Source organism: Pinus tabuliformis, chromosome J, assembly GCF_031772625.1.
Source record: "Pinus tabuliformis cultivar Carrire ecotype Pingquan chromosome J, CPIR1, whole genome shotgun sequence".
NCBI lineage: Eukaryota > Viridiplantae > Streptophyta > Pinopsida > Pinales > Pinaceae > Pinus > Pinus tabuliformis.
In genome coordinates this window covers 1,544,882,165-1,544,908,844 of record NC_142295.1, presented here as the reverse complement: position 1 = coordinate 1,544,908,844, position 26,680 = coordinate 1,544,882,165, and the positions used below count along the sequence as shown (strand labels likewise).

At 37.3% G+C, this 26,680-nt stretch overlaps 1 protein-coding gene across 1 annotated transcript; it reads left to right on the top strand.

Annotated features, from left to right (window-relative positions):
* Nucleotides 1–8,703: 8,703 nt before the first annotated feature.
* Nucleotides 8,704–9,330, top strand: LOC149233395 (uncharacterized). The gene has a single exon (XM_089382182.1). It carries the CDS (start codon nucleotides 8,704–8,706, stop codon nucleotides 9,328–9,330), a length of 627 nt encoding a protein of 208 aa, XP_089238308.1.
* The last annotated feature ends 17,350 nt before the right edge of the window (nucleotides 9,331–26,680 follow it).

The window sequence follows — 26,680 nt, the reverse complement described above, 5'->3', positions numbered from 1 at the left end:
TGTCTAGGGGAGGTATTTCTTCGATTTTTAAGACAATTTCAGAAGTGGAGAAATCAGGATGACCTCAATATCTTAAGTGTTTGTGACTCCTTGCTCTGTTGTCTCTGGATTTGTTACCTGTTGAGTTTGTTTCGGGGTCTGGAATCTAGATGTCCCCTCAAGACTTGCCCCTGTTTGGAGCTTTTGATTCAATTTCTCCCATTTCTTATCTAGATCAATAACTGAAATCTTCTCTGTTTGAGCTGATGTGGAGTTAACCTCTATATGTTTATCGGCCAAGGCCTTTTTGACTGTTTCCTCAGTATTTTATTCTTTATTCTTCTTAGAGCCTTTATTGGGACTTTCTTCTTCACTTTGAGATTGATGTTCTAAATGTTCTAGCCCCTGAGTTGATATTTCTTGTGATTCTTCACCAGAATACTCCTTAAAACTTCTTTCAAAGCTCACGCTAGGAGTAGGTTCTCTTATTTGTTGAATCTATAACAGGTCCAATGGGACCTTCAACAATATTTTATTTATGTATACATGAAAAGCGTTGATGTCATCTGGGCTTAATTTTAGCGATGCTAAATATAAAAATTGTGTAAATGATTTGGCTTCTTGGAAGAGGTCATGAAATGGATCCTCCTCATGAGTAAACTGCCTGATTTTAACCATGGTAGTGAAGTCTTTGGCAACTTTGTTTGGGTCATACTATCGACCTGGAATCGTGGTTATTTTTAGAGATGTAATATTCTCTATTTCTTTCACTGCATTCCCAAAATTTTGCAATGCAAAAGCACCACATTACAATGAAAAGGTTAGCCAAATGGAATTTTTCATTTCCTTTAGGGATTTGGTTAAACCATCCCCTACTGTATGATAATCAATCTCTCTTTCTAGTAGTTTGTCTAGAACATAATATGGAAGGACATGTGGAGCTGCAATGCTCCGGAAAACTTTGATATAAGTAAATGTTTCTTCGCCAAACCATCTTGCAACTGGAAAGATGTTTATATTTGCCTCTTCAGAAATACTGGGGCCTTTTTTATCGAAAATGGTTTTATAAATGGGTAACATAATACCATGGAAAATTCTATAAAAATGGGAACTGAACTGGGATTCCCATAAAATTCTATGATACACATGGATGGGGACAAGGTTCTGTATACTCCACTTCCAATCCATGTTTGGAAATAGTGAGAAAAAATAAATGGCATCCATTACATAAGCGCTCATGTAAAAAGGTGGAATAGTTCGTGAGGAGATAATTCTGTTTTGCCTGTATTCCCTAATAGCCATAGCTAAATTATCTGACAAAATATGACCCAAATTCATAATCATTACATTAACAACTACATCAATCAGTGGAACCCACTCCATAGAAAATTTGGTACTATCATCATTCCCAAATAGTCTACACACCATCGCAACTGTGAAATTATGTGGAATCAAGAGGGATGAAATTGGGTACATATCAGCTTTCTCCCATTTGAATGTGTTGGAGCCTGACCTCTAGTTCTGCATAACGTCCATTGATTCCTCGTTTTCTTTGGAAAAAATGTTCAAGAAAATATTTATCATAGAGCTTTTGTGGCTCTGTTAGATGGTACATTTGGTATAAGTTGTCTGGCGTGAAGATCCCATAGCTTCATGTCTTGAATTTCTGAAAGTATTATACGAAATATTCACATTATAATTTATCCACTTCACCATATCTGTCTATGGTAATATCACGGGCCTCACAACTATTCTGTGTAGAAATGAACATGCTACCTCAAAGTAGGAACCCTGAGATGATTCTTGGGCATCAGGTGTCACCTTAGTTTCTAGTGGTCTCGGTTTTTATCCCTCCAGTAAGTTGTACATGGCTTCCCACGATGTGGTCCCTCCATCCTTGTTGCAGGTGGTATCAAAGAAGAGTGGGTGAATGTCTGATTTCTCAGATGTATTAGATTTTCCTTTCTTCACCTTCTTTTGAAAAGTTGTTTCCTTCGGAGCTTCCCTGAAATTGACCAATGGAGGTTATCAGATAAACACACAGAGTGAAAATGACAACGAAAATGCAATGACACAATTAATTCTGAAAGATGACAAGGAAGAAGCTTTTATTTGAAAATACAAATGAAAGATATCAAATCTCGTTGAGTCGTTTTAAACTTAAATGCTATTAAAATTAATTAACTACGCGCTAAGGTCTCTTCATTATTTCTTTTATGACTCATTTAAACCATCACATCGCAAATTGGTAAGTGATACTTCAAGTTGATGCGTTAAAGGGTGCGATGTCGATGATGTGATTGTGAATAATAGTAATTATCCCAATATCGGTTATGTATCACTTCGAAGTTATTTAGTATTTTGTGATATGTGATGCGAGTGACATACATGTTACCCTTTTGAGCGCATTTTGCTTAAATGAATATTTACTCCATAAATTAGTTGTTTACTATACATCATACCTGATCTAAATTATAACAGTTTTCATAATTCCATCGGGTTTGGAAGACATCGCATTTCACAACCTTTTCATGGTTCACATGTTTGGCATTTCTGTAAAAGCCGTGATGCGATGAGCATCTTGACTTATCATATCAGAACAACGCAAATCACATATCATTAAGGTTTTGTTTGTTTTGTTCTTTTATAGATGCCGCTATGTGATTACGATAAGAAAAGCTTTAAGACTTAGTTTTAATGAAAATTTCAATGATACCATAAGTCTACTACAATGGTCCATTTTATCGCAATTTTCAGATTCTGACTGTCAATCAAACTTTGTTATCTAAGGTCCAATGATTTGTGATAAAGCGAGAATGACTAGTCCTAAAGGGATTTCGGCTTGATATCTTAAGTTTATTCGAAATTTCATTTCTAATAGTTCAAAAAGGGAAGCTCTCATTTGATAATTTTTTGAAAAATTTTAAAGGGTCCCCATTTATTAATCGAATATTAACTAATAAATAAATAAATGGGGGATTGCTCAATAGTACAACACTTACTTCAACAAATTTCAAATTTATCTTTTCCAAGAGGCTTCATGAATATGTCAGCCACATTTTCATATGTATTACAATATGTTAAGTCGATTTATTTTGATTGTACATTTTCTCTTACAAAATGATATCGTGTTTATATATGCTTTTACCTTGAATGATATACATGATTGTTTGCTAATTTGATGGTGTTTTGATTATCACATTTGATCATTATAGGTTCTTGTTGTGTTTCTCAAGCATCTTCAAATATCCTTCTAAGTTATATTTCTTCACAATTAGCACTACTTAATGCTTTATACTCAACTTAAGTTGATGATAAGGAAACAATTGGTTGATTCTTACTGCTCAACGATATTGCTCCTGATCCTATATTGAACACATATCCAATGGTAGATTTCTTGTCGTCTGAATTTCCATCCCAATCAGAATCAGAATGACCTATCAAATCAACATTACAATCATTAGTATATTCAATACCAAAATTAATAGTTCCCTTTAAATATCCAAGAACCCTTTTTGCAACTAGCTAATGACTTTCGTGAGGCATAGACATGAAATAAGTATGTTGAATGTATAAGCAATGTGTAGCCTAGTAGTAGTGAGATAATTAAAGCTTCCCACTAATTTTTGATACAATGTTCTGTTTACCTTTTGGTTCCATAATTATTTATAAATTTGATATTTTGTTCTAATGGAGTACTTACTACTTCACATTTATTCATATGAAATCTCATTAGTAGCTCCTTTGTATATTTTCTTTGTATAATTAAATTCCTTCCATTGCTTCTCCATACTTCAAGACCTAAATAATAATGCATGTGTCCAAGATCCTTCATCTCAAATTTTTGAGATAATTATCTTTTAATATCTTTAATTAATACATGAGAACTTAATATTATTATTACATCACCAACATATAAAGAAATTAATGTTATAATTCTATTTTTATTTGACTTGATATACAAATTAGGATCACTTCTACTTTTGCTAAATCCCTATTGAATAAAAAAATTATCTATTTTCTGGTACAAATATCTGGGTGGCTATTTTAGTCCATATAAGGTTTTATTTCACTTACGGACAAGATGTTCTTCTCCCTTCTTTACAAATCCTTCTAGTTGAACAAGATAAATATCTTCTTTTAATTCTCTATTTAGAAAAGTTGATTTTACATCTAACTGATGTAACTTCCAATCATATTTAGTTGCCAATGCTATCATTATTATGATTGTGTTCATTTTTGCAACTTGGGTAAATGTGTCTTCATATTCTATACCTCCCTATTATGAATAATCTTTTGCAACAAATATTACCTTATATTTGTCTATGCTACTATTTGCATTGAATTTTGACTTATACAACCATTTGATCCTATAGGGAATTTTTTTCTGGTAATTTTATTAATCCCCAAGTTTCATTTTTCATTATAGAGTCATATTATTCTTTCATAGCATCCATCCATTCTTTATGAATTTTGTCTTGTTCAAAATTCAAATGCTTAACAAGAGTCATCACTTGAGTTGCCAAAGAATAATATTTATACTATATGTGAGTTTGAATTTGTCATGTTAATCTTCTCAGAGTCTCATTGTTCTATGAAGTTCCTTCTCCTTTCCTTCTTTTCTATGGAGTACCTTCATAACTTCTTTTGTGCTTTGATTTCTTGAAATGTCTTCTGGGATATCCATGTTGCCTTGATCTCAGATGATTCCACAACTTCTTCTTCTTCTTTGAAGTTGTCATAATAAGGATGCCACACAATATGTTCAACTTCTTTTATTTTTCATTTGCGTGCTCATGTAATGTAATATCTATGCTTGCAAAAAACTTGTGAGTTATACATGGATCATACATTTTGTATGCCTTTTGTTTTGTACAATAACCAATGAAAATGCATTTGATAGCTTTGGCATCAAATTTTGTCCTATCTTCTTTAGGAATATGTAATGCCTTACATTCAAATATTCTCAAATGACTAAATTTAGGTTTAAAACCATAAAATGCAATGGTGTTTTGTACTCAAGAAATTTTGTAGGACTTGTATTCTCGAGATATACAACTATATTAATGGCTTCAACCCAAAAACCATTAGAAAGCCCTTTACTTTTTAACATGCTATGAGCACATTCAATTAATTTTATATTCTTCCTCTCAGTTACTCCATTTTGCTGAGGTGTATGTGGTACTGTAAATTGTTGCAAAATTCCATGATGCTTGCAATATTTGATGAAAGCTACTAAAGTGTACTCATCTCCTTTATTTGATCAAAGAATTTTAATGTTCCTTCTTGTTTGTTTTTCAACCATATTCTTTACTTCTTTAAAGTATTCAAGCACATCACTTTTATTTCTTATAAAATACATTGAGGTATATCTAGTGCTATCATCAATAAATAGAAGAAAGTAATATTCTCCACCAAGGGACCTTTCTTGCATAGAACCACATACATCAATATGCACTGGTACGAATTTCATGTTTTCTTCTAAATCTATACACAAGAAATTCTTCTCTATGATGTTTTCCTAGTCAGGCATCCTTCACATTCAATTCCTTCACTTTTAATAGTTGGAAGACCTTATACCATTGTTTTATTTTGTGGTAGCATTAGGTCATTATGATTCACATGTCCATATCTTTGATGTCAAAGTTCTTCATTTGACATGTTTGTCGATGCCAATGCTTTATGACCTTTTTTCGTTACATCCAACTTGTATAATCTTGTGACTCTAACTCGTGTTGAAACAACCTTATAAGTATCCTACATATTCTTTACCACACAATCTTATTTAACAAATTCAACTTTTAAATATTGATTCATAATAGTAGAAACTGAAATTAAGTTATTTTTTAATCTTTGAATATACATTACATTCTGAATCTTTTTTTCTTTTCCATTAGGTAGAGTAACACTTTTATCTCCATGCCCTTTAATTTCATGTGATCTAATATCTCCTAAATATATATGATCTACCTTATGGTCTTTATGATATGTATCAAACCAATCTTCTTTTACATGGTATCTAAGTTGAAGCGCCATAATCAATGAGCCAAGCATTGTCATCATCAATTTCCGTTGATAAAGCAACATTAGAGACAAACAATTTAACATTTCTGAAATCATGACTCATTGAATCATCTAGGTTAACATAATTCCTTGTATGCCTTCCTTTCTAAATTGATGAAACTTTCTTTTCATACAATTATTAGCAAAATGACCAGGTTTTACATAGTTATAACACACATAATGTCTACTTAAATTGGAATTTGAAATTGGTGATGGGGTACCTTGAAATGATTTTACCCGTAGCATTTTTTCTTTATTTTTCTCTCAATGTTTTCTTTTGAAAAAATACTTCCTTTCAGCTACAAATGCTAAATCTAAATGGGGAGATCTTTGATTAATACTTCTTCTCCATTCTTTTTCCTATATAAATATACCTGGAAACTCATCAAAAGTAAAAGCCTTCTCTTTAACAGCTAGACTCACAATGACAACATATGTTTTACCTTGAGTACCTTTTTCAAGATATTACAACATAGTCATGTCATGCGAATAGAACCCAGATGAAGAGATTATCATTAAACCCTCCCAACCACCCAAGATATACATCAATGACTTATACACAAGTTTTTCACACATCTTTGGTATATCTTAAACAATTCACCCCATACAAATCACCTCAATATTTAGCATAAACAATGATCTGCTCCTCTACATCATCTTGTGCACTTCAAAAATATTTTCACACTACAACTTACCCAACGATATATGCACACAAATGTAGCTCCACGAAAATTCATACACAAACCTAGTTTGTTCTCTTCACGCTACAACAATCACTCTTCCAATTCAGCTCCAACACAATTATTTTACGTAGCTCCACACAGATTCTTGTGCAGCTCTGACACAATGCAATTCCAACATGCTTCATTTATTTTATGCATCGTCCAATGTAGACCCTACACAATCTCATTCACCCTTAATGCTCTGATACCGTATTAGAGATTGCACAATCAAAAAACTACCTATGCTCTGATACCATATCAGAGAAGTTTCTCTATTCTTCTACAATAACAACCTACCTTCTACACAACTATCTGGAAACACTGACCTTCCACCCACAACCTAGAGACATGTCACCTACCTTCCACAACTCTTTCTTGGCAGGCTACTTCACGTGGTCGTTAAAAGTAGAGTAAACAAGGGTAATGGCATTCCATGGTCAATCCCTTTGGGGTGCACGACCATGGCCAAGCCATGGTTATGGATAAGAACCCTAAAAGAGTTCGTTGTGCCCCTTGTTTTCTGTTAATATATTTATGCCAATAGGCGTCCTTCCTACTCGACTTGGGCACTTTTTATGCCAAAAGGTGTCCCTCCTATTGGATTTGGGCACTTTAATCATTTTCTTAATTAATCTTTTTGATCGGATGGCCTAAATTGAAAGATGCCAATATATTCTCCTGGTTGCCACTATATCAATGGATAGAATTCACACCACTAACTTACTTGCATATCTAAGTCACATGTTTAAAGCATACTTAAATTAATTTTTTGCAAATAATGATTAAAAATTTATTGTACCTCTTGTTGATAACCACATATGTTCATTAGTGAGAAATGTATTTCAAAAAATTATAAAATATATATTCAAACTAGAATTGATTCTAAAATGTATGTCTGTTTACATTATTAAACTGATGCCTCTTCAACCATTTTCCAAGTGTTTTTTCCACACTGAGAAATATATTTAAAACAAATTATAAAACATATATTCAAACCCGCATTGATTCTGAAACTTATGTCTATTCACATTCTTAAACTTATGCCCCTTCAACCATTTGCCAAGTGCTTTTTTCTAGTCCATTAGCTAAACTGAGTGGTTGTGTATGTGTTACTAACTCCCTCCACACTGAAGAAATTTTAATTTGTTTAAATTTTAAATTTCAACACTACTTTACAAAGATAATTATAAATCGTAGTTATAACGATATATTTGAATGCAAAGAAGTAAGTCATTACAACATAAATTTGAGATGCCATATTAGATCACATCGTTTTAGGTTTTTGAAAGCTCTAACAGTCAAGACTGTTCAGAACCAAAGTCGAAGTAAGGATGGGATAAAGCCTCGCTGGCTGAAATTCTCTTTGAAGGATCGTATAGAAGCATTTTCTGCATAGAAAAATCATAGTAAGACATTTTAATATAGTTTGTTTAATTCTAATATTCTAAATTGACAATATTTATAAATTTGAGAGGAGTACTTACAGATAATAAATCTAAGCCACATTCATCTAAATTAGGGATTTTATCCTGGATATACATTGATTTGATAATAATAATTTTTAATTTAATATACATTGGTTTTATAAAAAAATACAATGTTTTAATGGACATTGATTTTAATAAAAAACATAGGTTTAATTTTATTATTTCAAAATTTGTAATCTAATAAATTGCAATTTCACTTTGTGTTGATGGCGATTTCAAACCGGAGCTCCTGCACGGCCGCCCCCTGACTGGTTCCCCGCCTCCTCCAGGCCCCGCCTGGCAGCTCTGCTGTTGGGTCTATCTCTGCCTCTGCAGGCCCTCCTAGGCACCTTTCCACTGCTTCGTAGTTTCTCTCGGGCCTCCTACCCGGCCCCAGCACTGGGGCCCCCCTACCTTCTTTGACTCTGCTTTTTTCTCCTCTCCCGGCATCGTGTTGGCCCTCCTCCGCCGCCATGACTAGGACTGATCCTTCCTCATCCCCAGACTTTGAAGACAATGAAAAACTCTTTGCATCACTTATCCCTGAGAATGCCTCCTCAAGAATCTGCCCATCTACATCCAAGTTTGTCAAGAAACTAGATGAAATTCCTGAAGTATCTCTTCCTCCCAGTCTCCCGAGGAAGGCTGCAATTACTTTAGCTGAGAGGGGTCTCGTTGGCCAGTTTACTGGCCTCTGGCCTTCACCCAGAGTAGTCCAAAAATGGGTGGAACGTAACTGGAACGCGATAATACAAGGGAAAATTGCTATCAGATTCTGTGGAAGGGGCTTCTATACTTTCCTTTTCGAATCAAAAGAAGACCGGAACCTCATTTTTAGAAATGGCTTCTACTTCATGGATTCAAGAGGCCTCTACCTGAACAGATGGTCTCCCGATTTTGATCCGAAAATGGACATCCCAAATGCAGTCCCAGTTTGGGTCCGTCTGCCTCACCTCCCCCTCCACTACTGGGGAGATGAATCAGTAAAGGCCATTGGGAACGCGGTTGGAAAATACATTGATAGATGTGAACCAAAGGAGAATATGCACGCCTATGCGAGGATCTACGTTGAAGTCAACCTAGGGAAAGGCCTGCCATAAGCCATCAAGATAAAAGTAGATCAATGGACACATATCCAACAACTAGACTACAAGAAACTACCTTTCAAATGCAAGGTATGTCACGAATATGGACATTTTGCAAATAGATGTAGTAAGTTAAAAATAAATGAGTCTAATGAAAATGTTGAAACCTCTGAAGGCTCATGGGAGCAAGTAAAAAAGAAGAAATCAAACCCCCTTCAAGGCCCAAGTTCCAAGCCTCCTCCAGAACCCAAAGTTGCCCCTCCTCCTCCCCCTTCTAGCTCAGCCCAGCCCTTCCCCTCATCCTTCAACCCTTTTGAATCCCTGTCAGTTGAAGAACCCCTTTCACCCCCTCCGTCTCCCCGGGCCACTACCCTCGCAGTCATCCCCTCTCCCTCGCTGCCCCCGTCCTCTCCCCCTCCAACTATAGAACACATCCTCACTAGAAACAAAATGAAAGAAGCAAGTCTCACCTCTGATCCTCCGAGAAAAGTAGGCAGGAAGTCAAACAAAGAAATTAGAGATGAAACAACAGCAAAAGAAATGGCCACTGGAACTCAGTAGCCGATGGATTCATTCCTGGACAAACAAAAAGGAAGTGGGGAAAGACAACGGAGAGGAGCGGGGCTCATCCAAAAATCAGTAAATAATGATATTGGTCTCTTGGAATTGCAGGGGGTTGGGCTCCTCCCTAAAATCAAATGCAGTCTGGGACTTAATCAATGAAGAGCAGCTAGATCTCTTCCTCATCCAGGAGACCAAAATATCTGAGCAAGACTTTCAGAACCTCACAAAAAGATACAAAAATTTCACAGGTACAACTATAGATGCAGTAGGTGCCTCAGGGGGAATAGGAAAACTTTGGAACAAGAGCAAATGGGACCTCACCAACCAAAAATTTTGCAACTGGTGCGTAAGAACAGATCTTAAAAATATAGTCTCAAAAGAAGAATACACCATCTATAACATCTACACCCCGAATCACTACATGGATAAAGCTCTCCGCTGGGAATCCATAAACTCAGAATTGTAGGCCTCTCAAGACAAGAACATTTTTATGGGTGGAGATCTAAACCTAATAAGGAACATTGAGGAAAAAATAGGTGGGAATTTCCTTGCTGATCCCTCAAGAGACTCACTGGAATCTATAATCCAAACCCATAACCTCATTGACATTCCCCCTTATAACGTCAAATTCACGTGGAGCAACAAGAGAGTTGGTATTCACAATATCAAAGAGAGACTGGATAGAATTTTAATTCATGAAAGAATTGTTTCAGGCTTCTCCTCAGTCAAAAGCAAAATTGTCCCCACCTCAGCTTCAGACCATAAGCCTGTGGTCCTGATCCTCAACAAGGGAAGAAATCTTGGGCCCTTTCCCTTCAAATATAATAAATCTTGGGACTCTAAGGAGGACTTTCGAAAACTCATCGAAGACCATTAGGCAAAGGAAGTCATTGGTTCGCCCCACTACATTTGGGAAACAAAATTAAAATCCTTAAGAGCAGTAATAAAATAGTGGGCCAAAGCGAACACAGCAATGGAAAATACAAAAAGAGCAAAACTACACAAGCAAATGGAACAGTGGAATCAGGAGAAAGAGGATAACCAACTCACAAAGGAAGACCAATCCCAGGAAAATGAAATGTTCAAGGAACTCTACAGGCAAAATAGAGTGGAGGAAGAAGAACAGAGACAGAAATTGCGGTGTCTTTGGCTCAGAGTTGGAGACAAAAACACCTCCTTCTTTCACAACAACATAAAGATCAGACGAGCCAGAAATCAAATCGATAAAATCATTGTAGAGGGGAAAGAAATCAGCGAACAAGAGGAAATTAAAGCGGCAGCGCACAGCCACTTCAAATCCCTATTATCAGCAGTCCCTCAGACTTTGAACAGCATGGATTTTCTCAGACCAGTCGAGAGCAAAATTTCTGAACTGCAAAATAGAGAATTGGATCAGGATGTTTCAGAGGAGGAGATAAGGTTGGCGACCTTCAGCATGCAACCGGATAAGGCCCCGGGACCCGACGGTTTCACCGTTGCCTTCTACAGGAATCACTGGGACACAATAAAAAAAGATTATGTCAGGATGGTTAAAAATGTCTTTAAAAAATTTAAGATGGGGGAAAACACTAAATCCTCCCACCTTGCTCTCATCCCCAAGGACCTCAATCCCCTCTCCTTTGACTGTTTTAGACCTATTTCTCTTTGCAAAGTTTCATAAAAGATAGTTACTAAAATTCTGGCTAAAAAGCTAAAAAAGCTTCTTCCCTACCTTATATCAGATAATCAAGGCAGATTTGTCCCCCATAGACAAATAACGGACAATGTCATATTAATTCAAGAAGCAATTCACAGTAGCATCAACAGAAAAGAAAGAGGTATGATTATAAATTGCACATGGCAAACGCCTTTGATAGGGTCAACCATCACTTCCTAGCAGATGTCCTTAGGAAATTCAGGATCTCCAGCAAATTCATAAGCATCACCATGGAGTGCATCTCAAACCCTTGGACTACCCCCCTCATAAATGGTAGACCCAGCAGCTACTTTAGAATCACTAGGGGACTGAGGCAAGGCTGACCCCTCTCTCCCTTCTTATATATCATTATGGCTGAAACCTTGAGCATTCATCTGGAAAAACTCCGCAAGAAAAAGGAGATCACAGGGATCAGCATAGAGAGAGGGATAAAAGAAATTAATCATTCACTCTTTGCGGATGACACCCTTTTAATAGGGGGAGCCGGAAGCTTAATGGCGAAAATATTCAAGAAAACTCTGGACTCCTTCCTGGGAGCATCAGGGGGAATGCTAAACAACAAAAAGTATAAAATATACACTTGGAATGTCCCTCTTCAAATCATGCAAAGAATCGCCTTAATCATGGACATCCCAGTTCAAAGGAATTGGAGTCACTTCTCTTATTTGGGTCTGCCCTTAGCAAAAGAAATAGTTAAGTCTGAAATTTGGGTTAAGCATATAGAAAAAATGAGAGGACTACTCCAAAGCTGGGGGCTGTCCTGGCTAAATTTGGCAGGTAGAACAACTCTCATTAAGGCACTCCTCTCCACTCTTCCCATATATCAATATGCAGTAACTTTGGCCCCTGCTAGTGCCCACTAGAACATGGAGTTAATTATGAGAAGTTTCCTCTGGCAGGGAGGGAAGTAAGACTCGAAAAAATTTAGCCTAGTTAGATGGGACCAAGTTACCCTCCCCTTCGAAAAAGCGGGCTTCACCATCAAAATTCCAAGTCTCTCTAACAAAGCAATGGGATTTAAACTGATCTGGAGAATGCTCATAGGAAAAGGCTCCTGGTGGGTGGAGGCTATGAAAAGCAAATACCTCAATGGGCTGAACTCTAATGTCCTCTCTGAAGTAATCGTAGAAAGACCTTGTACTCCAGTCTGGAAACTCATCAAAAAGTCCTCTCCCAATTCAAAAATCACATCTCAAAATCACTGGGCAATGGAAAAGAAATAAATATATGGATGGACAGAATAATGGGAGCGAAGCCAAGAAATCTTCTTCAACAATTCAGGACCTTGAAAACTTGGATGGAAGCAAAAAACTTGAACTCTCTTTATGACATCTCCCTATGGGATCAAAATAGTTGGCTTGCATGGAAGGATCTACCTCTCCCAAATAACCTCAGGGATCAATGGGCCGACCTCAAGATCTCCCTTTCGAGATCAGCTCCCATAAACAAAGAGGCTCGCGACAGGTTCATATGGGATCCTAGCGGAGGAAACTTCACTGTAAAATATGGGTACAAACTTCTTCAGGCAAGCTCTACTCTAGGTAACTGGAATCTTTGTACAATGGTGTGGAAAACAGAATGCCTTCCAAAGGTCAAATTCTTCAACTGGACTCTTCTCAAAGGTAAGATCCTTACGGTCGAGAATCTCGAAAAAAGAGGTATACATGGTCCTTCAATCTACTGTCTCTATCGTGCTGAGGAGGAAAGTAGCCAACACCTATTTTTAGATTGTCCTTATGCCCAAAGCTGTTGGAATCAAATTATCAGTCCATTGAGAATAATAAAGACCTTCGACCAGCTTTCTACCCTACACTAAAACTGGGAGAAATGTTACCCTCATTCAAGGAAAAGCAAGGCCATCATCACTCGCCTGTGGAAATGTATACCCTCAACGCTCAGCTGGCAAATTTGGCTCACCAGGAATAACTGCATCTTCAACAGCCAGAAGCCAAACCCAGCTCGCACCTTGGCAGAAACTATGGGCCTTGTCTCCGAGATAATAAGCGCCAACTCTGTCTCTCAACCAGATCGATCCAACTGGCAGAAAGATGAGGAAGACTGGTTCAATAAATTCTACCTAAGTTATGACAAAAATAAGCAACCCCCCTCCACAGATGGCAAGAGGGGGAACAACTGGAAACTTAGGGGCACCAAGGAAGACATAAACCAATGGATACATGAGAAAAAGAGAACCACTCTCCAGTTTGATGGAGCTTCAAAAAACAACCCGGGGAAAGTAGGGGCAGGGGGAATTATAAAAGATCAGTATGGAAAAATATGCATAACCTATGAATGGGGCCTGGGTCAAATGTCGAATAATATGGTAGAGGCTTATAGCCTTCTTTTAGGCACAAGCATTATGAAGCAAATGCAAGTTCAGAACCCAATCATTTTGGGTGACTCGGAAATTGTGATCGCTGCATTGGCTACAGGGGGAGAATTCAAAAAAAGGCTCTCAGCAACATCAAACTAAGGATCATGAATAATATAAGTCATCTGGGAGATACCAGCTTCAAACATGTACTGAGGAATAATAACACGGAAGCGGACTCACTTGCCAACAGGGCAGTCAATAGAATCATTGGATAGGTCCGAGAGAATGATCATATTTATGACAAGCCAATCCCGTAACTTGACCCATCCTTTAGCAACTTCTCTGAACTTCGGTCATTTCAGTCATCTCATTATTTCGTCTAGCCTTCCTCCCAAAATCGATAAGCAGTCTGCAGACTCCACCCTTTCTGACATTGGTATCCTCCTCATCCTGAACGCTGCAAAGGAAATCTCCACTGACAAAACAAACAGGTACGGGATCATGCTCAGTCAGAGTTCTCGTGACAATTCCAAGCAGAGGTTAGGCGCCAGTCTCATCAAAATCTATATTGACTGCATAAGAAATCCAAGACATGATCACATGATCAGCAAAATCCCTGCGTCACATGCATCAGATTTGGATGCCCAGTCTCTCGACCTTCTTTATATTCATCAGGGAACCTCACTCTCCCTTCAGCTCAGAGCATCAGTTCTTCAAGATCAAAAGAGTAAAGGCTCGATTCTCTTCAGAAAGCCCCAGGTGTTCCTTAGTTCTCGATTGGGCTCTGCGACCAGCTTCGGAAGAAAGTTGTCTCCCTCCAACCTCAGTGGTAATCGCTGTGTCTTTTGTGCTTCTTTTTTCTTTCTCGCTAACAGTCTCTCTGGTTGTCTGAAACAGCTCCCTCCTTCCTCTACGCTCTCTTCCTCCCAGGTCTCTTCCTCCCCCCTGTTCTACCCCCCCATATCATTTTTCTCTCTGTCAAAGGCGGCCTCCCCTCAGCGTTTCTTTTTCAGGCCCGCGCTATCTGCCAGATCTCCCCTTCTTCCCTCCTTCATCTCTCCACTCCCTTCTGCTTCCCCCAGTATATTCCTCTGCTCCAAGTTCTTCAAGCTTTCTCCAAGAGCGAAATCGAAATGGCAGAGAATCCAGCGGAGCGTGAAACGGCAGAGAACCCTTTGGAGCGAGTAATCACCAAAAGTAGCTGCACACTGTGCAAAGCCCACTGTTTCATGATCGCCCGATTCATAAAACACTTTAACGACTTCAAGGAAGAATTTCAAGCTGATAGTAAATCAAAAAGGAAAACACTGGAGAAACAGAGAGCGGAGATTGAAGGTCTTAAAGAAAAATGCAACCACCTGGAAGAAGTAATTGCTCACATAAAAGCAATGACTCAAAGCATGCACGTAGAGGCCTCGACAAAGATCAGTGAGAAAAAGGAGCCTCAGCCCGATGATTCTATAAACCAGCAACTGTAACTCGTTCTATGTCTTGTAAATTTTGCTTTCTAATAGGCCTGTTTGTACGACAATATAGCCGTTATCTTTTCCAAATCTCAATCTACAAGTCCTCTGTCAGGGATCAAGGGTCTGCGTACCCATTTTGGATCCTCCCCTCATTGTTCTTCTCATCTTATGTAATAGGACTCGCTCCTTGAAGTTTTATAATATATCAGTAAACGACCTTGTTAAAAAAAAAAAATATATTACAATTTAAAAATTTATAATAAGGTGCTAATTTTTTTTTATTAAAGTGGTTTCATAGTTTTTTAGTTATAAAAAAATAATGTGGAATTTGATATACATTGATTTGATAATAATAATTTTTAATTTAATATACATTGATTTGATAATAATAATTTTTAATTTAATATACATTGATTTTATAAACAATTACAATGTTTTAATGGACATTGATTTTAATACAAAACATTGCTTTAACCTATAATGGTTCCAAATCATTTTAATAGAATCCCTTTTTAGTCTTAAAGATACTCATCAATACAATATTGTGTAGCTCAATGTATATTACCTTTATATGATAATTTGTAATTTAATATAAAACATTTTTTTAATATATAATGATTTTATATGTTACCTTGTAATTTATGTGAGTTAATATAATTTATGATAACCCTTTCATGTTGTTAATAATAACTCCAAAGAGGAGGTGTCTCTATAACTCCAAAAAACAGGTGTCCATCAATTTCACCATTCATTCTCTTAATAATAACTTCGCAACTCCATCTCTAATTGTAATGTGGAAGAATAATAGAATAAATCTCCACTGCATGCCCGATTGTAACCTTGATTGTAACGTGGAGGAATAATAGAATAACTCTCCACTCCATGCCCGATTGTAACCTTGAGCATGTTGACATGGTTAATGTTCGTTATGCCAACAAGGGGAGCTAACCCGATCATAGGCCCCAATTAGACCTGCCTTCGTTTGGAATGGTTAGCTCCGACGGGTTTTAAGGGACCTCGTAAATTGTTTAAATATGTGGAAAGATTGCTTCTGGGAGGAAGACTTTGATTATATCAACAAAATAAAATAGCTAACCTTTATGTGTTAAATCGTATCTATACTACTTCTAACTACTCTAATATAGTCTATCCTGCAGAAGCATAATACAGAGGTTTAAACGTCATATATGTGTTCGGCAGGAGCGTTATAAAAAAGATTAAACATCATGTATAGATTCAAGTCCAAATGAATCAATCACTGAATTCACAGCTGGAAAAGACTGTATTAAAGCTAAATTGCAATCCAATCACTCATATAGGAATCCACATTCTTTTATGGAATTAAACTTGCAACTAATGTTAAATCTAGTTTCAAATCAGAGACCATTCACAAGTTAACCATGAAACTGAATCACATTCAATTTAACATGACTAATAGTGAAATTTCAGTCATCAAAATGCATAAATACAAATCACATTTACATTCATGCCAGCAACAACACTCTGATCCAAAACATATAACAGAACAGTCAAATAAGTCTGAAACTAAAGGCTCCTTCCTCCCTCAAAATAGTCCTCCTTACTCACAATAAAGAAAAACTGTTCTTCTCGAAAATCAAAATCCCTTTCTCCTCTTCGGAGGTAATACTTATGAAAACACCCTTGAATCTAGGTCTACCCTACCTCTTCATCTTTCCACTATTTCAGATATGCAAATTGAGTACACAGAGTTAGGATTGTCAGTGTGACCGCTGGCACGTAGAAAGCATAACGGCCAGATCGATTTCTTTCATGAGGAAGAGAACAGATGTTGGTAAAAGGGTGAATGTATGTTGCCTTCCCATAATGAATATTGGGATATATCTACTTACGGAAGGTATAGGTAATGCATGGGGTTCCGACCCAGAATTCTTGCGGCCAGACCCTTAAATGCAGTGCTTCTACATACATGGCTCTTCGAATCCCCTCCTGCATCCTTTACTTCTCACCTAAAAGGATAGCTATCATTACCTTCATGATTGTGAACAATAAAACATAAATGTTCAATCAAACGTAGATGCTGACTTCATTCATTTAATAAAGTATGGAACAAGTGTGAAAATGGTTTATGCCTAATACACAGTCAACCTACAATTTCCCGCTCAATCCATAGGCTTCGCACAATTTTTTTGAGGACTTCTTTTATATCGCAATCGGGTATCATCCCCTCTACGCATCACAGCACCCATTCCTTCCACTTCCCTGATGCGCAATTACACTATTGGGACTCCACCGGCCTGCCTTTTACATTGAAAACCCGATCCCTTTGTAATTTCAGAAAATTTCGAAAACACATGAAAACAACGGAAATCCTGCCCCGATCACTCAAGCCAGACCTCAAATTTTATATGTTCGAATCTATAAATATCACCAGTTTCGGCCTATCACATATCACAATATGCACAAGCTTGGGGCTTCACCGATTGCGATATGCGATAGCGCCTCGGACCTGAAAATATATATATCGTATTGATAGCTTGGTGGGTCCGCCATGTCGCTACATGTATTATGTATAAGGCTCGGGCTCTGTCGATACGCGATATGCGATTTAGGGCTAGACACGACAATGTATACAATGCGGTTCATAGTGCCGGCAGGTCTAGAGGCCACAAGCATGCCATATATACATAAACCTTGGACTTAGGCTGATTGCGATATGTGAAGGTTTTTTGGACCCAAAAATATATATATTGTGGTTCATAATGTCGTTGAGGCTAGGATACTTATGTGTCCTTTATATATAGCTTTGGGTCTTGGCCAGTTGGTGATTTGCAATGTGATGGAGGACTTACTCACATCGCTTTCATTCATTCATGATAAACCAGCCTTCGCCCTTTGATCAAGGTGAAGTGCGATGAGCGAAAAGGGATGATTCATGTATGCTTTGCGAAGCACTTCGGCTATAAAGAGCTATGAAGGAAAATGAGGTGCGATAGAGGGTTTTGTGCGTTAAGTGCACAAATGACCATAGTAATGGTAGGGGCGAATATATATGCAGGCCTATTTTTCCAGACACACTTAGGAGGATTGAGAAAGGTCTGATGAGGGAACGAGAGTGTAGGTTATAAATAAATCATGCTGCAGAGATATTTTCAAGGGGAGGTCTTGACCATTAAGAATTGAAGGGTTAACCTGACATAGAGTTAGAATTTCTGAGATGAAAGCAAATCATTGGGGGAAGTGAAAAATCCATCTTCAAGGGGATCCATTTTAAATTTTCTATCAGAGCATGTTTTAATAGGGTGGTAGTTGTGGCCACAACAAATGGCGAACCACTGGGCGAACCAGTTATCTCTGTTTCCAAATAACCTTCAGATCAATAAAACATCAGGATGTTAAGATAAACTTGAAATGCAAACTATATAGATGGACAAGCATGGATTCCACTTAAACATTAAATGCTTCAGGAGGGATAGAGATAAATAGCTTCTACTTGCTGATATAATTTTGATAGGCATTCCCCAATGACAGTATTATGGGGTTTATTGACCTTCCTTTACTTGTTTCCCACTTTCAAAATCACTTTGGTGCCGTCGCTGGTCTGTCCATAATTGTTTAGGTGTGTACCTCAGCTCTTTATTGCTCATCAATCTTGATGTAGATATGTTTTTCTTGCACTTTATATGAGAATTTCAGTGCTATATTTTCATTGATTGAATGGGGTGCAATCATGGATCATGCCATATTTTTAAACCACTTAAGCAAGGTTGGGTTTGCTGTGTCAACTAGTACTCTGAGCCCAACAACAATCCTTACTCTAACCGGCTTCCCAAACAACCTATCCTTCCAGATTTGAACAAGGACTTGACATTTCATTTCCTTTTAGATAAGTCCTTCCAGTTTCGGTCACAAGGACTAGAGCACAATTAGATTTGCCATAGGGTATAAGACAGTGAGGTTAGCCCATGAAAGGAGGTTTACGTGTGAGTAACAAGTATTGGACGATTTAGTGTGGTGGATGGGACCAATGGAGAATGACTATAAACCTTACAAGCGAGTATAGGCTAGGTCTAAGTGGGATTTATTTAAATGCAGCGTTCCTCCATGCCAGTCCAGCTATAGTTACACATTTTTTGTTTTATAAATATGCCCCTACATGCTCTAGATATCCAAGTTATCAACATATCTCACATAGTTCCCAACAAATGCCCATGAGGGATTTCAGTTTTCATTCCACTTTTGATTCTCAAGTGCTCATGGGATGATAGAAAGTTTGTTTGATTTGCAGGGAAATGATGGATTCAGGAACAACAAAATCATCATCAAGTTAATGAGGAAGGGAAAGGCTGAGAGTGTTGAATGAGGGAAAATATGAAAGGTAGAATGAGACTGGAGGATGTTATGAAACCAGCTCACAAAAAGATAGAAAAGATAGATCAATGCCTTAGAATTCAGCCTCTTCGAGGGGGCAACCTCCTTTACATTACATAAATGAACAATTCTTGGATGATTCAAATGACAAAACCTCTTTTCTATATATAGGAGTCTAAGGAGTACAATATAACCCAACCGAACTAACAATAATAATATAAAGACACAAAAATAACAAGAGAGGGATTCTATGGGGCACAATAATAACAATATGGGGACAATAAGGGCACAACAGTATTAATAAGGGATACAACTACAATAGTAATGGGGTAGTAACTAGTATTATAGGGACCTAACATGCCCCTCTCCTTCAAAAATGTGTTGTCCTCAATGCTTGAGTAGTTCTGGATGCTTCTGTATAAAATTCTCATCCTCCCGTGTGGAATCTTCAGCGGATAAGTTCTTCCACTTGATAAGATACTCCGAAATTGATCGATTTCGTAGCTGTCGAGTTCTTGTTTCTGTGACTGCTTCTGGTTCCAATATAATTTTTCCTTCCTCGTCAAGTTCTGGAAATATTGTTTGAACTGGGAGCTTGTCACCTATAACCCTCTTTAAACATGTAACATGGAAAACTGGGTGCAATCGAGAAGCTGCAGGAAGCTCCAATTTGTATGCCATAGTATCAATATTTTGCAACACCTTGTATGGAACATAATAATTTGGTGATAATTTATTATCCTTCTTAGCTTGCTTGAGGGAAATTTGTTTATATGGTTGTATCTGTAGGAATACCCAATCACCTACATCGAAACTTCTTTCGCTGCGATGTTGATCTGCCTGTTGTTTCATTCTATTCTGTGCCAACACAAGGTTATCCTTTAAGAGTTGGAGGACTTGTCGTTGATGTTCGATGTGATGTTCCACTGCTTGAACCTTAGAATTTTCTCTTAAATATGATGTGATGGATGGTGGTTGATATCCATAAAGTGCCATAAATGCGGTCATTTTTGTTGCTGTATGGAAGGAAGTGTTATACCGCCATTCAGCCAAAGGCAACCATTTGACCCATTGTGTCTGTTTATCAGATACAAAGCAATGAAGATATCCTTCCAAACATTTGTTTACTATCTTAGTTTGCCCATGAGATTGAGGATGATAAGATGAGCTATGAGCTAACTGAGTACCAAGGCAAGAAAATAATTATGTCCAAAAATTTCCAGTGAAAATGGGATCTTTGTCACTTACAATAATCTTTGGGTTTCCATGTAGCTTTTTAATTGTTTCCATAAATGCAGTAGAAACTGTACTAGCTTTAAATGGATGTGATAATGCACAAAAGTGTGCATACTTGGTAAGTCTGTCAACTACCACCATGATGACACTCTTTCCCTCAGACTTGGGTAAACCTGTGATAAAATACATTGAAACCTCCTCCCAACATTGGCTTGGAATGGATAAAGGTTGTAACAGACCTGGTGTCTTAATTGTTTCAAATTTATTTTGTTGGCAAACCAAACATTCTGCCACAAACTTTTGAATATCTGATTTAAGGCCATCCTAAGAAAATTCCTTCTTAACCCTGTGGTAAGTTTTTAAAAATCCTGAGTGCCCTCCTAAGGGAGAAGTGTGCAATTCCATAAGAATCTTTTGTTTTAGTTGGAAATTCTTACAGAGGTATAAGCGATCTTTGTACCATAACGAATCATGTTTCCAGCTAAATGTATCAGACGTACTGGAATCTTGTTGTAACTTTTGAATAAGTGCCCACACTTCTTCGTCATTCTTCGATTCCTCCCTTTATTTCTTTATACAATTTGGTTGGATAATAGAAATGGCACACAAAAATGCTTCCACATCCTCATCCTTTCTTGAGAGTGCATCTGCCACCACATTTTGCTTCCCTTTTTTGTAGATGATTTCAAAGTCATAACCCAACATCTTTGTGACCCACCTTTGTTGCTCTTCAGAGGATAATATTTGTTCTAAAAAGTATTTAAGGCTATCATGATCCGTTTTTACCTTGAAGTGTCTTCCCATTAGGTAGGGTCGCCATTTCTTAAGTGCATGGAGTATTGCCAACATTTCCTTCTCATAAATAGCTTTGTGTAAAAACTTTCCCTTGATTGGACGACTTTCAAAAGTAATGGGTCTTTCATCTTGCATTAAAACAACACCAATTCCATTTCCTAAATCACCACATTCCACAATAAAGGTTTTTGTGAAGTCCGGTGTAGCTAAGACCGGTGCTTGGCACATTGCCTCTTTAAGATGCTCGAAGGCATTTGTTGCTTCTGGAGTCCATGAAAATGCATCTTTCTTCAATAATGTTGTTAGAGGTGCTGCTATTCTGCCATAATTCTTAACAAACTTGCGATAATACCCTGTCAACCCGAGAAATTCTCGTAGATGCTTTATGGATGTGGGGTTTTCCATTCCTTAATGGCTTTAATTTTGCTAGGGTCTATCTTAACTCCTTCATGAGATACAATATGACCCAGATATTCCACCTCTTGTACTCCAAAGAAACATTTGGATCTTTTTGCATATAATTGTTTCTCCTCCAATAGTTGTAGCACCCTGTCAACATGTTCAACATGATCCTTCCAAGACTTGTTGTATATTAGTATATCATCAAAAAATACTAACACAAATTTTCTAAGGAATGGTTTGAAAATGGAATTCATCAAACCTTGACATATTGAAGGTGCATTCGTAAGGCCAAAAAGCATGACCAAAAATTCATAATGACCCTCATGAGTTCTAAATGCTATTTTTGGAATGTCTTCAGTCTTCATTCTGTTTGATGATATCCTGAATGAAGATCCAACTTGGTGAAGTAAATTGATCCATGCAATTCATCCAACAATTCATCAATGATATAAATGGGAAACTTATCTTTAATAGTGAGCTTGTTGAGCTCCCTATAATCCAGACACATGCGCCATGATCCATCCTTCTTGTGCACCAATACTACTGGAGCAGAGAAAGAACTTTGACTAGGTTGAATTATACCAGCCTCTAGAATTTCTACAACCATACATTCAATTTCACTCTTTTGGGCGTAAGGATATCTGTATAGCCTGATGTTTGGAGGAACACTTCCTGGAATCAGATGAATAGCATGATCATGATCACGAATAGGTGGGAGACCTTTGGGAGTCTCAAATACCTTGGAATGATTGTCCAAGACTTCTTGGAGATCTGGACAAATAGATGGTTCCAATGTGGAAACATCTAGCAAACATAATTTTGCAATTACACCTCTTTGTTCCTTTTTTAGAAGCTTTGTCATGCCATTAGAGCTGATTATCTTTCCTAGTTTCCCTGCAATACCCCTTAATTCCACTTCCTTTCCTCCCACAGAAAATTTCATGAAAAGTTCTTGAAAATTAAAAGCTATTGTACCCAAGGATTGTAGCCATTGGACTCCTAGTACAACATCAACACCTCCCATTGGAATGGAAAGCATTGGGCTATTCAATACATATTCTCTCATGGATAGCTTGATATTATGGCACTTTCCTGAGAAATTTATTGTTCCTCCATTTGCAACCATCACATGACACTCTAGTGCTGGGTATAAGAAGCAATTCAATTCTTTTGCTACCTTACAATGAATAAAATTGTGGGTACTTCCTGAATCAATCAACACTATTAACTTTTTCTTCTTGATTTGTCCTTCTATCTTGATGGTTTGAGGAGTGGTGATTCCTGCCAATGCATTACAAGATATGGTCGGATTCATTTCTTTTTAATCTAGGCTTTGTTCCTGGAGTATATCCTCTTCTTTTGACCTTTCTTTCTCCTTTTCTTCTTCCTCTTCACAATCTATGTAGAATAATTTCTTCTTAGCACACTTATGACCTTTAGTGTATTTGCTATCACAACTGTAACAAATTCCTTTTGCTCTTTTTTCTTCCAATTGTTGTGGTGCCAACCTTATAGGTTGTGGAAGACTAGGGGCAACAACACTTCCATCTTTATAGTTGTGAGTGGTATGCTTCCTGGTTGCCATAATTTTGCTTTCCATTCTTCTTGCTAACCTGAATGCCTTCTCTAATGAATCAGGTTCCCAAAGGAAAACATCATGTTTGATGTTATCCTTTAAAGTCCCTATGAACAAATCAATCCTATGCTCCTCTGGAATATTTTTTACCCTTATGTTCAATTTTTGGAACTCCTCAATGTGCTCCATTATTGAACCCTTTGTTTGAGACTTATCAATTGGCTAAAAAAGTGTTGCTTTTTGTATCCTCATAATGTGCTGTCAATTCTTTCGTAAAAATTTCCGAAGTGATAATTTGTTTATGAGAGAAAATCCATTTATACCATACAAACTGATTTGGTTCCAAATATAAAGCTGCAATACGTACCTTTTGTGTGTTTTGCACATTATTGAGATCGAAAGATTGCTCCATCTGTAATATCCATGTTGCGGGATCCTTGCCATCAAACTTCCTCATATCGATTTTTGGAATATGGTGGGTCTTAGATCCCACATTAGAGTCTATGAAATCATGATTAACATTTCTTTTTTTCACATCATGAGTTTCCTTTACTACCTTTTCACCATTAGTAAGTATTTCTTGTAGAAAATTTGTCAGATTTGTCTTCAAATCTGCCATGTCTGTCTTCAAATCTGCCATGTCTGTCTTGAAATCCTTCTTCAAATCTATCTCCAAATCATCCATGTTAGCTTCCACACCATTCATCTTAGCTTCCACGCCCTTTATCTTAGATTCCACGCCATTTATCTTAGCTTCTGTTAGCTTTTGTGCGAGTGACATTTGTTGCACTTGGTCTTGTAATTTTGATATGTCATGTAGTATTTCTTCCTCTTCTTCATGAGTCATGCTAGAGCTTTCAGGTTTCTTACTAGGTGTTTTCATTTTCTTTCCTCAGGGCATCAGTTACCGATAATAGTTCTCTACTATTCCCTTTGAATTCCTTCAAAATAATTTTTCAAACCAAGCTTAAGCAAAAATTTAAAAAAATCTACACACATTTTTTCACTTTGTAGGAGCTCGATATTGCCTTTGATGTGTCACTGTAATTTCTGATCATCTAGTTCTAAAATTTCGATATGCAGTAGCCCTCTGTGTTCTCTTTCCAATGCCACCAGTCTGATCCAAATTGGATTCTCCAAGGAAGAGTTATGCGAAATCTCCCACAGTGACTTGATTATAGACTAGTTCAGTAGAGCGAACTTGTACGACGTGCCATGAGTCACTGTTTCTACCTTTGGCTCTGAAAAATATATACAAGAAACTAAAATCCATCCTCTTTCTGAAACATCTGACAAAATTTCAATCCAATTCTCAGAGAGAAAGTTATGACGATTTTCCCCAAGTCACCTGTTTGGAATGTAATTCAAGAGTCTGCAAAAAGACCAACTTCCTCAGATCATATCTTTGTAAATATAGTGCGAAAAGCTCTGAAATTGGGACCCGAGGTTAAGAACAATATCTTCTCAAATGGGTTTTTATTTTAGCTTCTGAAACATCATAGAAAAATTGTTATAGTGAAAATGCCATGATGACCTATTTGGAGCAGCGAAACCCTAGAAACCAAAGCTCTAATACCAAATGTTATGAAACCAGCTCACAAAAAGATAGAAAAGATAGATCAACGCCTTATAATTCAACCTCTTCAAGGGGGAAACCTCCTTTACATTACATAAATGAACACTTCTTGGATGATTCAAATGACAAAACCTCCTTTCTATATATAGGAGTCTAAGCAGTACAATATAACCCAGCCAACCTAACAATAATAATATAAAGCCACAAAAATTACAATAGAGGGATTCTATGGGGCACAGTTATAAAAATATGGGGACAATAGGGGCACAACAATATTAATAAGGGATACAAATACAATAGTAATGGGGTAATCACTAGTATTATAGGGACCCAACAAGCAAGTATAGCCTAGGTCTGAGTGGGATTTATTTAAATGCAACGTTCCTCCATGCCAGTCCAGCTATAGTTACACATTTTTTGTTTTATAAAGATGCCCCTAAATGCTCTAGATATCCAAGTTATCAACAGATGTCACATAGTTCCTAACAAATCCCCATGAGGGATTTCGTTTTTCATTCCACTGTTGATTCTCAAGTGCTCATGGGCTAATCGAACGTTTGTTTGATTTGCACGGAAATGATGGATTTAGGAACAAAAAAATCATCACCAAGTTAATGAGGAAAGGAAAGGCCGAGGGTGGTGAATGAGGGAAAATCTTAAAGGTAGAACGAGACTAGAGGAGCACCATCAGCTGGCTGAAAAGGAATGTAATTCAAAACAACAGGAAAATAGACTTTGCAGAAAACAAAAAAGAAAGGACACAAATACAACTACACTAACAGAAAAATGAAATGAACTCTAACCTACTCAGGAGGTAACTACCGTGTTGTGGCTACTGAAAGTATCTCTTGAGATGGTGGCCATTAACAGGGAGTTTTTCAGTTTCTCCCTATAAGGTTTTCAATCTGTAAATTCTATGACCAATATTTTCCACAACGTGGAATGGGCTCAACCATGAGTGTTGTAATTTTGTGTGCTTACCTATTGGCTCATTCATGAGAGATGAAAAGTAAATAAATTTCTCAATGAAAGATATCACCTCGTCTTCACTTCCATTTATAAGTTTTTGTTACACTAAAAAATGTCACCATGACTAGTTACAGTTAGTATGGCTCAATCAACAGTCATGCTACCCTCTTAGGCAAGTCTTATGCCTCTGCTATCCATCTCAAACTCAAAGAAGAGAGAAAGTCTTGTAAAAAATGTGTTTATCTCTGGGGACGCAGGTTCTCTCAAGCCTTACCTGCGGGGACGCTCACAATGTTCACAAAGGCTACGTCCTTGGATGCTCTGTATGTTAAGGGACAGGTGCGTCCTTCTGTAAAAGGCAAAATGCGCAAGTTTCATCTTAAAAAAGTTACTTGTGGTTACTTCTAGAACTTTCTAGAGG